At 40.0% G+C, this 15457-nt stretch overlaps 1 protein-coding gene across 3 annotated transcripts in view; it reads right to left on the reverse strand.

Annotated features, from left to right (window-relative positions):
* Window positions 1-4688: 4688 nt before the first annotated feature.
* Window positions 4689-15457, reverse strand: part of ATL3 (atlastin GTPase 3) — a 54934-nt gene continuing 44165 nt past the window's right edge. For all 3 annotated transcript variants that reach the window (XM_082477173.1, XM_082477174.1, XM_082477175.1), the window contains exons 9-13: window positions 11418-11545; window positions 10748-10804; window positions 9429-9500; window positions 8606-9037; window positions 4689-7819 (exon numbers count right to left, since the gene is read on the reverse strand). In XM_082477173.1, the coding sequence (XP_082333299.1) occupies window positions 7733-7819; window positions 8606-9037; window positions 9429-9500; window positions 10748-10804; window positions 11418-11545 (776 nt within the window). In that variant the 3' untranslated portion in view covers window positions 4689-7732. The remainder of the gene's footprint in view (window positions 7820-8605; window positions 9038-9428; window positions 9501-10747; window positions 10805-11417; window positions 11546-15457) is intronic.

Here is a 15457-nt window from a genome sequence, read left to right on the forward strand (position 1 = left end):
TGTATACACATCACACTGGCGTGTCATCAGTCTGCTTATTTCCTCCACTCAAGTGGGCTTATACTGTAGTTTAAAACTACAATAGGCCCCCGTTATCCGCGGTTTCTTTCTCTGCAGTCCGCTGGGTAACAAACAGGGAGACAACACCGTGGATAAGCGGGGACTATCTTAACGGTTGCGTACTTCCTGCGGTTTCAGGCATCTGCTGGGGGCCTTGGAACGTATCCCCCTAGGAAAAGAGGGGACTACTGTATATTAAGCTTTAAAGCCATTTAAAGGCAAGGGCATACCAGAGAGAAAGTACTTTTAACTATTGGGTCTTAAGCCATTAGATATCCCCAAAACCTGGCACCCAGCTGGCACACAGTAGGTATTTCATGAATGAATGAATGGATCAATGAATCAATGAGTGAACGAGTGACCAAAGACAGGCCCTTCCTGTGCACTGGTCTGTGACTCCGCAAGGGTAGAAGCAGCTCCTGTTCATCTCTATTTTCCTGCCCCCTCCCGCCGGCACTGAGCTTGGAATCAGGACGCGTGGGCCAAATCCTGTCCCTGGCTACCTACAGGGTCCAGGGCACCCTTCCCTCTCTCAGCCTGTTTGTTCATCTGTCAGTGGAGTGGTGATGATATTGTACAATATATAAGATAATATTTAAAAATTACATTCCCCAAAGGGAAAGCAACAGATGAAATGAGGCTTATAAAGTGGGAGCCCGATGTCTGGCTCCGGTCAAGTTCTCACTCGGGACCCGTTGGCTGTTGTTAACAGGAAGAAGGAAATGCTCATCAATGACGTTATTCACCAGCTTCCCAGCAAGGAGAGTCAGAGGCGCTGTAAATAAACACCAGAGCTTTATATGCATTACTACTCACTCAACAAATTGTTATGTGTATTGAGCAAGAGACTACCTGTAAGGCAGTCAAACCCAGGATGGAAAGGTTCGGTTTTGAGGAACCACACTGATTCTGCCTCTTCTTACTCTCTGCTTTCAGTATTGCCCAGATGTCACTTCCTTTACTTATTCTTCCTTCCTTCCTTCCTTCCTTCCTCCCTCCCTCCCTTCCTTTTTTTTTCCTGTTGCTCTGCCAGGAAAAACAAAATAAAAAGAACGCTGAGGGGCGGGGATGTCAAGGAAGTGATTTTGACCTTTCACACAGCTCTCAAAAGTGGAGCTCTGTAAGAAAATCCCCAAGAGGAGATACCATGTGATGCCACCACCATCCCCAGCAAGACAGCCTGCCCTTAAGCCCCATTCCAAGTCCAAGACAATGATTTGGGTGGAGAGCCAAGATCAAAACAGCCAGGATCAAACTGCTATCTGCCCACGAAGCCTCCAGTCTTTTCTGCAACCAGCTGTGGAGCCCCGTTCCTCTTCTTGTGACAGGTGGAAAATATTAATTTTTAATTCTTTGCAATCTCTCCATTCTCTGCCTTCTGACGGTTCTCCTCCAGGAGATCCATTGTCGTGCTGCCTCTGAGGAAGAAGTCACTGAGAAAGTGGGAGGAAATGGCACGAGGCTAAATGCCGAGCAGGCCTAAGAGACCCTGTGGGGATTCTGAGCCGGTGGGGGGCGGGTCTGAGAAGCAAGGCCAGGCCAAGAGGAAAGGGGGCGGGGGAGGAAGAGTGGGCAGCAAACCGCATCTAAGGGAGCAGAATCCACAGCAGGAGCACTTCATGACAACATGAGCGCTCTGACGCTTAACAGCAGCTCAAACCTGGAGCACCAGGTGCTCCATCAGCCAAGTGAACGCAGGCTTTTTACGTGTATCCAGGCCACTCTGGGCAGGCTTTGAGAATATGCCGATTTTGACAGTTCATCCTGGCTGGAAAAATCAGGCTTTTATGAAAGGAAGGTGAAGTATAACTCCCTTGTGAATTGCCTCTCTCTGCAACCCCTCAAGCCCTACTGAAGGGGTGAGAATAAACCCCTCTTGAGAGGCCCTGAAGAGCTTCCACTGCATAAACGCGCAGCATCATCAGTCTATTTCCCCTTAAAAGCACATTCCCAAGATGCTGCAGGCTCTCGTTCCACTATGCTTGTTAAGAGGCCAGTCTGGGGAACTGAAAACTGCAGTGGACATTCGTTTTTGTCCAGCAGTCTCTCACCTGGTCACTCCATGTGGTTCTGGTGGAGCCGCCAATCACAGTACCCCCATCACCCCGAGTAGGGACACATGTGACCTACATATGGCTGGTTATCATGCCCCAGCCCTCAGGTTAGGCAGTGGCCCTGGAAGGAGCGTATGACCCAAGCCAGACCAGTCGGGATCTTTCTCTAGGATGGAGGTGTGTATATACATATAAAATACACATTTTTGAATAGGCAGTGGGTCAAAAAGCCTCTTTCCTCTGGGGACTTAAAAGAGAGATGATGCAAGCCTGGAGCCATTTGTTCCTGCCCTCCCCAGCAGCATGGAGGAGATCTGCAAGAGCAAATAATGCAGCCACTGCATACAGGAGATAATAGTCCTGTTGACATTTGAGTCCTTCCAGGGCCTCATGCTAGCTTAACTTCTAGACAGCCAATTATAAGAAACTTTTTCCTAATTACAATTTTTTTTTTTTTTTTTTTTTTTTTTTAGTTATTAAGCCAGTTAGAGTTGGACTTATCTTTGGCAAACTGTTTATGGTCATCAAAGGCAACAATGTCAATGCACCAAAGACAAGCCACAGTTTGCTTGACGTCTCCCCACACACACATGACCACCTTTCCCACCCTGGTCCTTCCTTCCCCCCAGCCTGATGGAGGAATCGTCACTCCCCATACTCTTCGTATCACATCTACTTGTGAGTTTGCCCCTTCCCTACTAAACTGCGATGAACTCAGTGCAACACCCAGCCTGGTAAGATCAGGGATGGATGGATGGATGGATGGATGGATGGATGGATGGATGGATGGATGGATGGAGGCTACTGACCCCACCCAATGTATGTTTCAAACTAGGAAATAAATCTTTTTATTGTAGGGCTAAATTGGGTATGTAAAGTGATTAGTCAATATTTGAGAAGTTCAAACCAACTTCCCCACTGCCTCCAAGGTCGTCAGTGAAAGGGAAAGCTTTCAGTAGAGCTTTCTTTACCTCACCCCACTCCCAACAAGGAACCATTAACCAGTTAGCTCCATTTTACCCAGTACCTCCAACAGCACAGCTTGCTCCAGCATTATGCTAGTAAGATACTAGTTCAGTATTGTTTTGCAGGACAGAGAAAGCTGACTCAAACCACGTTACCACTGCCGCCTTTGACCCAAGTTTTCATCCCCTTAGAGATCCTATTTGCTTTGCCAAGCCCAAATGTACTTCACAGATCCTCCCATGTTAAAGAACAGAGAAAGAAGAAACACAAGTAACATGGTGCTGTGATCTTTATTCCATTAAATGACCTTAAAACTAAGAAACAGAAACATGCTTTTAATACACTAATAGCATAATCTAATCCATTGCACTTTTTAAAAAGTATATTAAATTTTAAAGCCATTCAAAAAGGGTCTAGGAGAAAGAAAGTGCTTTGAACAAATCATTTTTTTTTTGAAGAAAAAGAAATCGGAGAGGAAATTCTATATATGCTCAAAATTAATATTAACTCCTTTAAGGCTTAAGTCCATGGTAGCATTTATTCATCTAAATTGGAAACTTTGGGAATCAAATGCAACCTTCCCTTGGTCATAAAACACTACATTTAAATTTTAGTTCTGGCACCTGAAATTCCTTTCCCAGGAAGAAAAATTTCTTCTAAAATCTTTCTGCCCTTAGATCTATCTTGAAAGTCCCTGGTAAGGCCTATTTTGTGGCTAATTTTCAGAGTTAGGATCTTCTCCTTCCTTTTTGTTCATTTTTACTTAGGCTTAAGGTTTTCTGTGCATAAAAGATTCAGAGGTTCAAGTCACAGTGCTGAATTTTGCTTTTTAAAAGAAAAACAACTTTCAAAATAGTTTTTTTTTTAACCCTAATTACACCCGTTAGTAAATAGGATACTTGTACATTCATTTCTCAGAGAAGGCACTAGGGCTTCCTAATCTAGAAAAACATTTTCACAGAACTTAGATAATCCTCTAGACTAAAGGCATCCTTATTACTCTGAACACTGTAAACTCTCAGTGATTGTATCTGGCAGTAGACCACCTATTCTGAACCTCAGGCAAAAGCCATCCACTTGCCTCCAGACAATACTGAATTGCACTTTCCCATCCCTCTGAGTAGTCTCTCTCGCTGTGGTCTCTGAACCACCTGTGATGCTGTTTTTAAAAGTGGTGATTCCAGGGCCACAACCCAAACCCAGACCCACTGAGGCAATCCCTGGGTATAAAGCTGGGAATTTGAATTTTTTAAAATATGCCTCCCAGGGGTAAGTTTTATGCACTTCAAGATAGACGAGAACCACTATCCAAAACATAGCTACAATAGGACTTCACAGAAGGAAAACAATTCAAATGCAAAATGGTCTCTTACAAATGGGCTTTTGAATGCCATTTTAAAACACCACCTACACAAACAGTTTGTGTTTTAGTAACTGAAGCTTGTCTTCATTATGCCCTTATTCTTGACTGAAATTTTGTTGGATCTAAAGGTAAGCCAGAATGATGCAGCCCATGATTGCGACCTTAGATGGCAGCCATCCTAAATAATCCTAAATTACATTTCAATAGTTCTATGAAGATGTCCATATAAGTTACATTATTTAAAAAAAAAATACTCTAGGGAAAAGTAAAACTGTTTTTTAATCACTTTTGCCTGGACTTAAATCAACTACTTAATTTCTCTGTAACTCATGCATACGTACACACTCATCCAAACTCACCCTATCCAAGACACCATTTTCATAAGCCAGGTGGAACGCTGGGTATGACCTGTTAAAGAAACGCACTGCCAGTACAAGGCAGTTTGTCTGTTTGTTCGCATAAAGCATTTTACTTCATGAAAGAGAAAAAAAAAAGAAAAACCAGGTAAAACAAAAACAATACTCACAGGCAACTCTACCAAGTATGAAGTAGCTCTTACTATATAAACCTCTGCGGGACAAAAAGATCTGTTGGCATACTGCTAAAATAAGGTTATGACTCTAAGGATGTTTATCACCATACATGATCGTTTTCCCTCATTTTGTCTACACACCTCAGGGAAACAATCGAAATTTTGATTCTATTATTTTTACTTAGAAGCTAACTGGAAGTATTAAGAAAACAAAAAACTTAACAATATGTAACCTCTCCTAAAATTAAGTATTTTCATAGAAAATTCTGAAAACCTTTTATATGTTAATAGGAATGTGCCCCATATACTGTTTGGAATGTGCAAATTAAAAATGCTTGCATGGGAAGGCAGGAGTGGCAGAGCAACAAACACCAAGCAAAAACTTAGTCCTAAGTAATGTCCCTGACCCACAAACTAACGGCTGAGGGGAGATATGGGGTAAAAGACATTCTTTTCAACCTGGTTATAAACCTCCCCAGGACTATTTATAGCCAGCAATGAGAATGTACCTTTTATTGGAAAAGCTGACATAAAATCATCAATTTTCTGTTAAAAAAAATGAGGCCAAAGGAAACTCATAAAAATCCTCACTGAGAAAATTTTATAAACAATTTCCAGAGGCAGAATAAGTTAACTGATAAAGACAAAAAAAATAAGGGTTCCCCAGGGTAATTAAACAAAGTTATTCCTTTAAGATCAAAACAGAAATGGTGGATTTAAACAGTAACTAAATTCTAAGATTTCATTAAATCATACATCATATATTTTTTATTTTAAAAAATCTAATATTTTAGTATTAAAATAAAATTTAAACACAGCATCCTTTTCTCACCATTAAAAGGATAATTCTAGACAATATTTCTGAAATCTATAAATGTGCTTATACAAATGCATTAAAAGCTAAGTATCTCAACATCTGTAAGGCCTTTAGCAAATAAGTATCAACCTTCAGGAAGATGAGAGGCCACCTGAAAATGCACCAAAATTTTAAAACTAAGCTTTTAATTTATTGATAATAAAGCTAAGTATCACTGATATGCAAGTAAACAGTTTTTAGGACAAGCTGGAATTTTTCTAAAATTTAACCACGGTTGAATAAAATAGCAAGAACTTGAGGGCAAGATGGTATGTAAATATGAAAAAATACATAAAACACTTGGAATTAATTCATAACTTGTAAAAATACTTGAGTGGTAAAGTGTTAAAACAGTCAAGAGAAATATTCTTTGACAAAGAGATTACATGCTAGAAGAGACTTTTTCTACCTTCCATTCATACTTTGTGTATAAAGAATTTACACTCAGAATTTGCCTAAACCTCCCTACCTCCCTCCCTCCCACAGCAAAAGTTAAATTATCTTAAGAATTAAGGCTCACATACCTGAATGTTTATATAAATACCTGCAGGCAAGTTTTATGAAGTTTTAAAATCCACAACAATTCACCATTATAAAACCAAAGGAAAAGGCAACTGATAAAATTTTTTATCACATGATCAAGGTAAATGAAGAATTCTTAGATACTTCTAGATATTATATGTCCATATTTGGGTGGGACTTTGGTCCTTACTAAGCCAAAGCTATTTTAAAGCTACCAGACTAGTCATGTATAAAGTTAAATAAGGGATGATTCACTAAATAAAACTGACAGTTTTAGCTCCATTATTAAAAACATTAGACAGTGAATAGGAGAATGCAAATAAACATTGTGGATAAAGACCTGATTTACTGCTAAACCACATGAAATAGGATGTCAGTTAAAGGCAGTATGTTTGGTAAATGTCTTTCCTCTAATCCTTGATAAAGATCTGTTCTCATACAGAACTCTAAAAAACAAAAACTCTCAAATGACAATTGTGTGTGAGTTATGTATAATACATACATGTATATAAACCTACAATCAGTGAATCTGACCAAGGCACAAGTTCAAATGACTTATCAGAGGTCACATGGTTCATTTAAACTCAAGCTTTTTTCTTAAAGTATGAAAGCTCATTCCTTTTATTACAAGCTGCTCTGGTTTCTCAAGCCACGTTTGTCTCTTTTCTAGAAAGAAGCTATAGGAATGAATGAAGGCAAAAAAAAAAAAACAAAAAAACAGAATATGTTCTAACAAAACTGCCAGACTGTCAGGAAACAGACCTTAAATTTCAGTGTACGGTAGAGTTAAATACGATATAATTTTTCCATACTATGTGGCAAAAACAATTCTCTAATATTGTAAGACTTTAAAAGTGTAATGGCATCATTTTTAGTCAGTCTTTAGTTCTGAAGCTTTTGCAAGTTTTGTAAACTTTAAAAAAAAAAAATCCTTTTCAAAAGAGTAAGGGACAAAAGAACTGATAATTCACCAAAACAGCATCTTTCATGTGGTTATCCTCAATCCCCTCCCTATTGTGTCCTCAAAAGCATGGATTCAACCTTAAAAGGCACTAAATGGCACATATAGGACAAAACCGCATTTCCATTTTTTCTTTTAGCTTTTTCCCCATAAAGTGCACAAAGCAGAGAGTAATAAGAAGACAGACATAGGCTTGGATCTACACCAGCAAGGAAAAGAAATGCTTCCAAGAGAAATGGAAGTGTGTTTAAGAATTTGAAACCACAGGAAAGGTCTGTTCATTTATTAGTGCCGTGTTTCAGCTCTTCCCAGATGGTCCCAGGTCTGCGTTCCTTGGGACCTGGACCTGTGGCCGTGGCAGAAGCCCAGAAATCAGAAGGGGCTGGCCGGGGTCTTGTTGGATCCTCTTGTTAAGATGCTACTGAGCTTTTTTATCCGAGGATGGCCTCCCAACAACTGCGTCCCTCACAGCAGCCTGAGTGGAATTACCAACGTGAGAAGTGGCCTGCAAAAGTCCATTTATTCAACATGTCAGTTAATAAAATACAGCACAGCATCAAAAGAGTAAGCCACTGGAGACAAACTTTCGAAAATCTCTGTCTACATTGTTAGTATGTTATAGAAAATAAGGGAATGAAAATGCAGGGGTCGGGGAGCCTGTGGCAGCTGCTAACTCCCCAGAGAGTCCGTCAGCTGAGCCTTTGCTACCTTACTGGAATGGGGTGGGCAGCTCTCCTGGCTTTACCACAAGCTTCTAACTTAACTGATATGTTCCTGCTACTCAGAAAGAGAAAGCCGAGTCTCAAGGATCTATAAACCTAGAGATCATGTCAATGTCAAAAGCCACTAGCTTACTGAATGATTTAAGTGAAAGACATGCCATCCATTAGTAGGTCTCAAAATAGAACAGTTTGTTAAGTTCATATTTTTCATAGCTTGTGACTTTCAGTGAAGCAAACTAACCTTGGATGGGGGAGAGACTCACACAGGAATTATGTCTGATGAACACGCAGTTAAAAGTTTCCCATGAAGAACACAACATATGTAAGTTGGAAATGTTTTTGCATTAAAGAGCAGTTTTTAAGCATGGAAACAAAATATTACAAATAAACATTAATATCCTAAAGAAGGATAATAAAACTTAAGGCCTATTAGAAAAAAAAAAATGGCCAGGGGAAGTTTCTCATGCCTTCTTTCACTACTGAACTCTTCCAAATGGAGATATTTTACAATAAAAGCACAAATATCTGTCCATTACCAACCGTCAGCCTGCTCAGCTGGCACCACTTACCTGCTCTAATACATATGCTGCACCAGAATCGATAGCACCGCCCAGCTCACGATACTGACCAGAGTACCTGATGTACCCCCAGGTGAGAAGCGCTATTAACAGCAGTCCAACCATACAGTTGAACAGCTGGGCCACCACCTCAAGACCAATAAAGCCAGTGAGGCCTGAGGCTATGTACAAAGCCACAATGCCTGTGAAGAGCACTGCAGGGGTTCGGAAGGTGCTGAAGACATTCTTGCTACCATTGTGCTTGCAGAAGTTCTCATAGAGTTCCTTGATCTCCTCCTCCAGCTCCTGCTGGTAACGAAGGCTAAAATCCTTCCCACCCATCTTTTTTATCTTCTTAAAATGGTCCAGAGCAAGTTCTTTGAATTCACAGTGCTTCTCCTCTAGAATGTCTGGAGACAAATAAGGTTTGTCGCCCCCAGAAACCTAAAAAGAATAAAGACACAATGTGAAGGGTGAAGAACCCTTCAAAAACAAATGCCAAATAAAACAAGTGAAAACACTGAAAAGCTTAGAATATTTTAAGATATTAGAAATTAACTTTAAAATGATGACCAAGACCAATAGAGGTCTGGCTTCAATTCCTCAGAAAAGCACACTTAGTAACCAGGGTGATATTGATTAGTGAGAGCAGTGACACTGTAAGAAAGCCTTGCTTAGAAAGGGCCATAATTAAAAGGCCCCAATAAGCAGGAAGACCTGAATGTTGCCTCTTCATCATAAGATACACTACACGGGATCAAGTTTGGACTCCTGAAGTCAGCAACATGCCCAGTTATAGATATTTCAGAATAAGACAACTGCCCAGCACACCTACCTCTTCCATCTTGTTATAGTACATGTCCTTGGCAGAGGCTGCAGCTGCTAAATTGTTGGCTTCAGCAGTGGCCTTTTAAGAAATGAAAGCATAAACCATAAATCCTTTCTCTTTTAATATTCCTCCACAAATAACCAAGTAAAAATTTTCTCTCACCCTATTCCCCATTCCCCCTTCTTTATTATTCTTCTGTTTTTCAGCTTTCTATATACCCCAATTTATGAATTAAAATACATCTTTTCTGCCAAATTTTCTGCCAAAAAATGTTCTCATACATAAGAATCTTCATCATAAAATTAAACCTCTGAAAGTATTTCCTTTGCTTCGATTTTATGTGTTAAAAAATAGATGTAACACAGAAAAGAAGAGGAAAAATTTATCTTTACAACATCAATCCCAATCTCTAGCTCCCTTTGTGAAAATGTTATCCTACTAAAGAAATAAACATTTGGGGCTTCCCTGGTGGCGCAGTGGTTAAGAATCCACCTGCCAATGCAGGGGACACGGGTTTGATCCCTGGTGCGGGAAGATCCCACATGCCACAGAGCAACTAAGTCCATGCGCCACAACTACTGAGCCTGCGCTCTAGAGCCCATGAGCCACAACTACTGAGCCCATGCACCACAACTACTGAAGCCCACGCGCCTAGAGCCCGTGCTGCACAACAAGAGAAGCCACTGCAATGAGGAGCCCGTGCACCGCAACGAAGAGTAGCCCCCGCTCGCCGCAACAACTAGAGAAAACCCGCGTGCAGCAACAAAGACCCAACGCGGCCAAAAGTACTTAAATAAATAAATAAATAAATAAAAAGAAATAAAGATTTGGCAATAAATGGCCTTATCTTCAGCACATGAAAGTCAGAAATTATATGTTTTAACAAAATGACATCTTGGAAACATCAAAATGTTGGAAATAAAACTATTTGCAAATTAAAAACCTGATTAGTAAACAGGAAATATTTAGATACATCGGACATGTTCTATGAAAAGAGACAACAGGTAACAGGAAATGATTTGTCTAACAGAACTGGGTATGTTTAACCTGGGAATAATAAAACACTGTTTTCCACAGTATGTTTTGGGGGAAGACCAGGCCCAGCGAGAAGCCATTCTGTTCTAACTTCACCAGCATGAATACAGACAAGAAAACCTGAAGGGAGTCACACTGCTGGAAAATGTGCTAAACATGAACGGACCTCAGCATAATAAAAAGGGGGGGAACCAACAGCATTCTCTTCTTAAAGGACTCTGCTTACTATATACGGGTCAACTCAAGTAATCAAAGGATATCATCATTTAGGATGCCAAAGAACTGCTTACCTGAAGCATGGATTTGGGGTGAGGCAGATCTTCTCCTTGGTAAATTTTAATATATGCCTTAGAATATAAACATAAAAACAATTATGAAAAATGGCATTCTGTCATATTTAACTGGACTTTAATTTTTAGAAACAGTGACCATACAATTGCATTTTCCTAAAGACCTAGATCAACACCCAGGAATTAGCAAAAACACAGCACACCTCTGAGTGCATGTTAGCATTTTTTAGTTAACTGAAAATGTTCTCAAAGCAGCACAAGTCTAGGACTCCCACCAGGCTCCCCATGCACACTGGCCTCACCACTACCTGTGGGCAGAGTGACCATCCGCCTTGAGGTAGTCGTGTCACATCTAGGTGCCGTCTCCTCCTACTCACAGCAACTTCCTAACCACCTCCTGTCCACACCATCTTCCTTGAGGAACAATCTTCCTTTAGCCACAGTAATTACTCCTCTAAGAGAGTGCAAACAACATCCGTTTGGTTCTTAGACCGATACTGCCACCCAGTGGCCCACTCCTGGGAGGACACTGGAGTCTCTCAAAATGCCTCTCACCATCTCCCCCTTGAAACTTTCCCCCAGGCTTTAAAATATTGAAACCAGGTTAGTTTATAACCTAGATCAGTTTAACCAAAAGTCAAACATTTTAATAATTAAAACCCATATTTACCTTAAAATATTCCAATAGCCCCCGACAGGTGACTTTTGAGCCATTGATCTCCTTTTCCATTAAGTTAGCTGGGTTTAATACATATGGTATCAGTGTCTGTAACTGCTCTTTGAATTCACTGGCAATATCTGTTCACAGGACCAAGAAAAAGGAAACAATAAGCCCAACAGATTTATCCAACCAAGGGGAGCATAACGCACAACCTTCACACTCTATCTAGTTGTTCTAACGTTTGCTAGCTGAAAGACAGGGGCGGGGGTCCCACACTGTGAGTCTGACGCTTTCTGACAATGACCAGATTGCTGACGGGTTTCTGTTCTCATGTACCTGTATTGTCTCCCTCCCTTCTGCAGTATTAAGTCCTCTCTAGTCCAGAACAGAATATGCAGAATTCTTATCCCTACCCTGCTTTCCATTCTGGGAGATTCAGTCTACTCCCTAGACTTTCAAGAAATTTCACTTTTTAAAGAATTTCATTAACAGGTCTTCAAGAAAATCAAGTATCAACCCCTCAGGTTCTCCCAAGCCAGGCCTTTGCTGTACCCTCACCCTCCCCCTTAAATCCATTAGATTTCACTATTCATCCACGTGCTTTATTTTTGTTCATTTTCTAATGTTAAAGGAAGTAAAAGCACCTGGACCCCATGATATGTATTTTCTATTATCTCCTCAGAGAGGCCCTCTGGGCCACTCCAAAGGGCAAAGGCTACTATCTCAGGGAAGGTGACAGCTTCTACAAAGTTCTCACAGAGGGTTCAGGAGAACCATTAAATAGAGCTCTTTCCTAAAAGTGAGAATTCGCTGGCCCAACTATGAAAATGCAAGGAATCTGATTTATATGGTCCAACTTCTTCCTAGGTTCCCAACTAATTCAGACTATCAACTGAAAAGAAAGTAGATGGGACCCCACATCAAGATAGGAACTCTTTCAACAGTCCATAACCCAAATTTACAAAATTGAGACATTCTTATTTATTCATTCAACAGTTTTGGGGCACCCTTTTGTGGCAGGCATTGCTGTAAGAGTTGGGGATAGCATAGTGAATAAAACAAAAGTGGTTTATAAATTTTTCCAACTACAAATATCACCATAAAAATCTCCATAGAAAAAACTTCAGGTTACTTTTACCTTCTTAGATTATAGGGTCAACTAAGAGAAATTACTAGGTATGTGACAACAATGTAGACTCCTGGAAAACATTCAAAACTATTTTTTAAAAAACAACCATACATAAAGCCCACCATCAGACAATCACAATTAACATTTAAAATATCCTCCTTCCTTTTTAAGGCTCTTATATATTGCTAAACTGCTTCTGTAGAAGATTGTACCCATTTATACCCCTACCACCAATGTAGAAGACTTGTTTACTACTCTGAACACACCGAGATTTTTATTGTTTTTAAAACTTTTACTGACTTGATTGGTGAAAAATAGTATCTTGCAGTTTTGCTTTGTTTTGTTTTTAATTTATTTATGTTTTGGCTGCACTGGGTCTTCATTGCTGCCTGGGCTTTCTCTAGTTGAGGCAAGCAGGGGCTACTCTTCGTTGTGGTACGCAGGCTTCGCATTGCAGTGGCTTCTCTTGTTGTGGAGCACGGGCTCTAGGCACACGGGCTTCAGTAGTTGTGGCATGCGGGCTCAGTAGCTGTGGCACACTGGCTTAGTTGCTCCGCGGCATGTGGGATCTTCCGGGACCAGGGCTTGAACCCATGTCCCCTGCATTGGCAGGCAGATTCTTAACCACTGCGCCACCAGGGAAGTCCCTATCTTGCAGCTTCTGCTTCTGACAGTACTAAAGACTAGAGAATCTGAAGGGACCTTCTTCCTAACAAGATCCTGCACACAGTATATTCCGTTACAGTGTAGACTTCGAAGTAAAAGAGAGCTGCAAGGGGCTGAGCAGGTGGGCAGTGAGCTGAAACCAGAGCACTGAGCTAAGTACATGTGAAGCTGTGGCTCATTTGAGGCCATTCACTGCAATGCGGTGACAAACTTTGGGCAAAAGTAACTCCTACATTAAGTTGGATCATGAAATGGGGCTGGAATGGTCCCAGGTGGGTAAGTCCCTAGCTCCCCAAAGGAGCAAACACAGATCTCCTCTGGAGGAAAAGAGATCTGAATAATGTACCAAAGAGCAGCACAGAGAGATGATGATGGGAAATAAGGAAGAAAATTAAGATATGGAAGACAGAATAAGATTATTTAATATATGTCTAACAGGAGTCCTGGGAGATGAAGGAGAGTGAATCAGAGGCAATAAGAGAAGGGATGATGGTTGAGAACTCTCTAGAACTGATGAAGTACATGAATCCACAGCTTCAGAAACCACAGCATATAACAAGCAGGTTAAATAGAAAGAAATACACATATAACAGTAAAACTGCCACACGGCAAAAACCTTCTGAAAGAAGGAAAATGTTTCCAGAAGGAAGGTGTGCAGGACAAGAAAGTGAACAAAGAAATTCTTTAAAAATGTAAGAAAAGCTAAACAAATATTATCTTATATAGTAATAATGACAGTTAATTGATGAGGTTAAAAAGAAAACAGAACTGAAACAATAGTTAGGAGGAAGGTAATCAGGTAATCTGTTCTGAAGCTCTGTATTGTTCAGGAAGGAGATTAAGTTATTTCTTTACATTTTAAATAAGTACATGTGGTAAAGTTTCAAGGGTAACAACTGAAAGAATTTTTATAGGTGGTATAACTTCTATAAGAGGAGGGGACTGGAATAAGAAAACTAACACAATTTGTTTTAAAAAGACAAATAGGAGGGGGAAAAAAGCATAGAAAGAGTAAAACTAATAGAAACCAAAAGGCAAGATGGTAGCTCTAAAACCAAATATTTCAGAAATCAGAAAATGGACTAAACCCACCAATTAAAAAAACAGAGGTTATCAAATTGCATTTTTGTTAAATCCACGTATATGCTGTTTACAAGAGACACACACACCTAAAACATACAGTCACAGAGAGGTTGAACATGACAGAAAAAGATATACAGACAAATACTAAGGAAAACAAAGCTAGAATCGCCTTATTAATAAAGATAAAAATGCTCAAACAACAACAAAAAATGGTATTAGGGATAAAGAGGGCTACTATATATTGCCTCAATTTACCAAAAAGATGTATCAATTCAAAACTTTATTAAAATAGCCTCAAAATATGTGACAGAACAAAAGGGAGCGCTGACAAATCCACCAAAACAGTGGAACATCAATACATATATGTTATTGATACTCAAGGAGACAAAAATTAGTGAAGATTTTTAAAATGACATAATTAACAAGTATGATTTAGAGATAAAAATGAACCTTATACCCCAAAATTAAACAAAATGTCCACTGTACTCAAGCACATATGGAACATGTATAAAAAGTCTAGGTCATAAAATACATATCAGCAAATGTTTAAGACTCAGTGTCATAGCATTCAAACACTATCAAAGTATTCGATAAAATGTGTCAATAAACGCATCACCAAAAGCTTAAGTAGCAGAGAATTAAATTTAAAGTTTTTTAATTCACATAACATTTGGAAGTTAAAAATCATACTTCTAAATAACACATAGGTCAAAGAAACCATAAAAGAAATCAAATACTACATATTTAGAAGTGAATGATAATGAAAGTGTCACCTAACACAACCATCTAAACTGCACTAAGAGAAATTGACAGCCTTAAAATCTTACATTGGGACTTCCCTGGTGGCACAGTGGTTAAGAATCCGCCTGCCAATGCAGGGGACACGGGTTTGAGCCCTGGTCCCGGATGATCCCACATGCCGCAGAGCAAATAAGCCCGTGCACCACAGCTACTGAGCCTGTGCAATAGAGCCCACAAGCCACAACTACTGGGCCCCACGCACCTAGAGCCCATGCTCTACAAGAGAAGCCACCACAATGAGAAGCCTGTGCACCGCAACGAACAGAGCAGCCCCCGCTCACTGCAACTAGAGAAAGCCCGCGCACAGCAATGAAGACCCAACACAGCAATCAATCAATCAATCAATCAATACGTAAATAAATAATCTTAT

This window comes from Balaenoptera physalus (assembly GCF_965194825.1).
Source record: "Balaenoptera physalus genome assembly, chromosome: 10".
Lineage (NCBI taxonomy): Eukaryota > Metazoa > Chordata > Mammalia > Artiodactyla > Balaenopteridae > Balaenoptera > Balaenoptera physalus.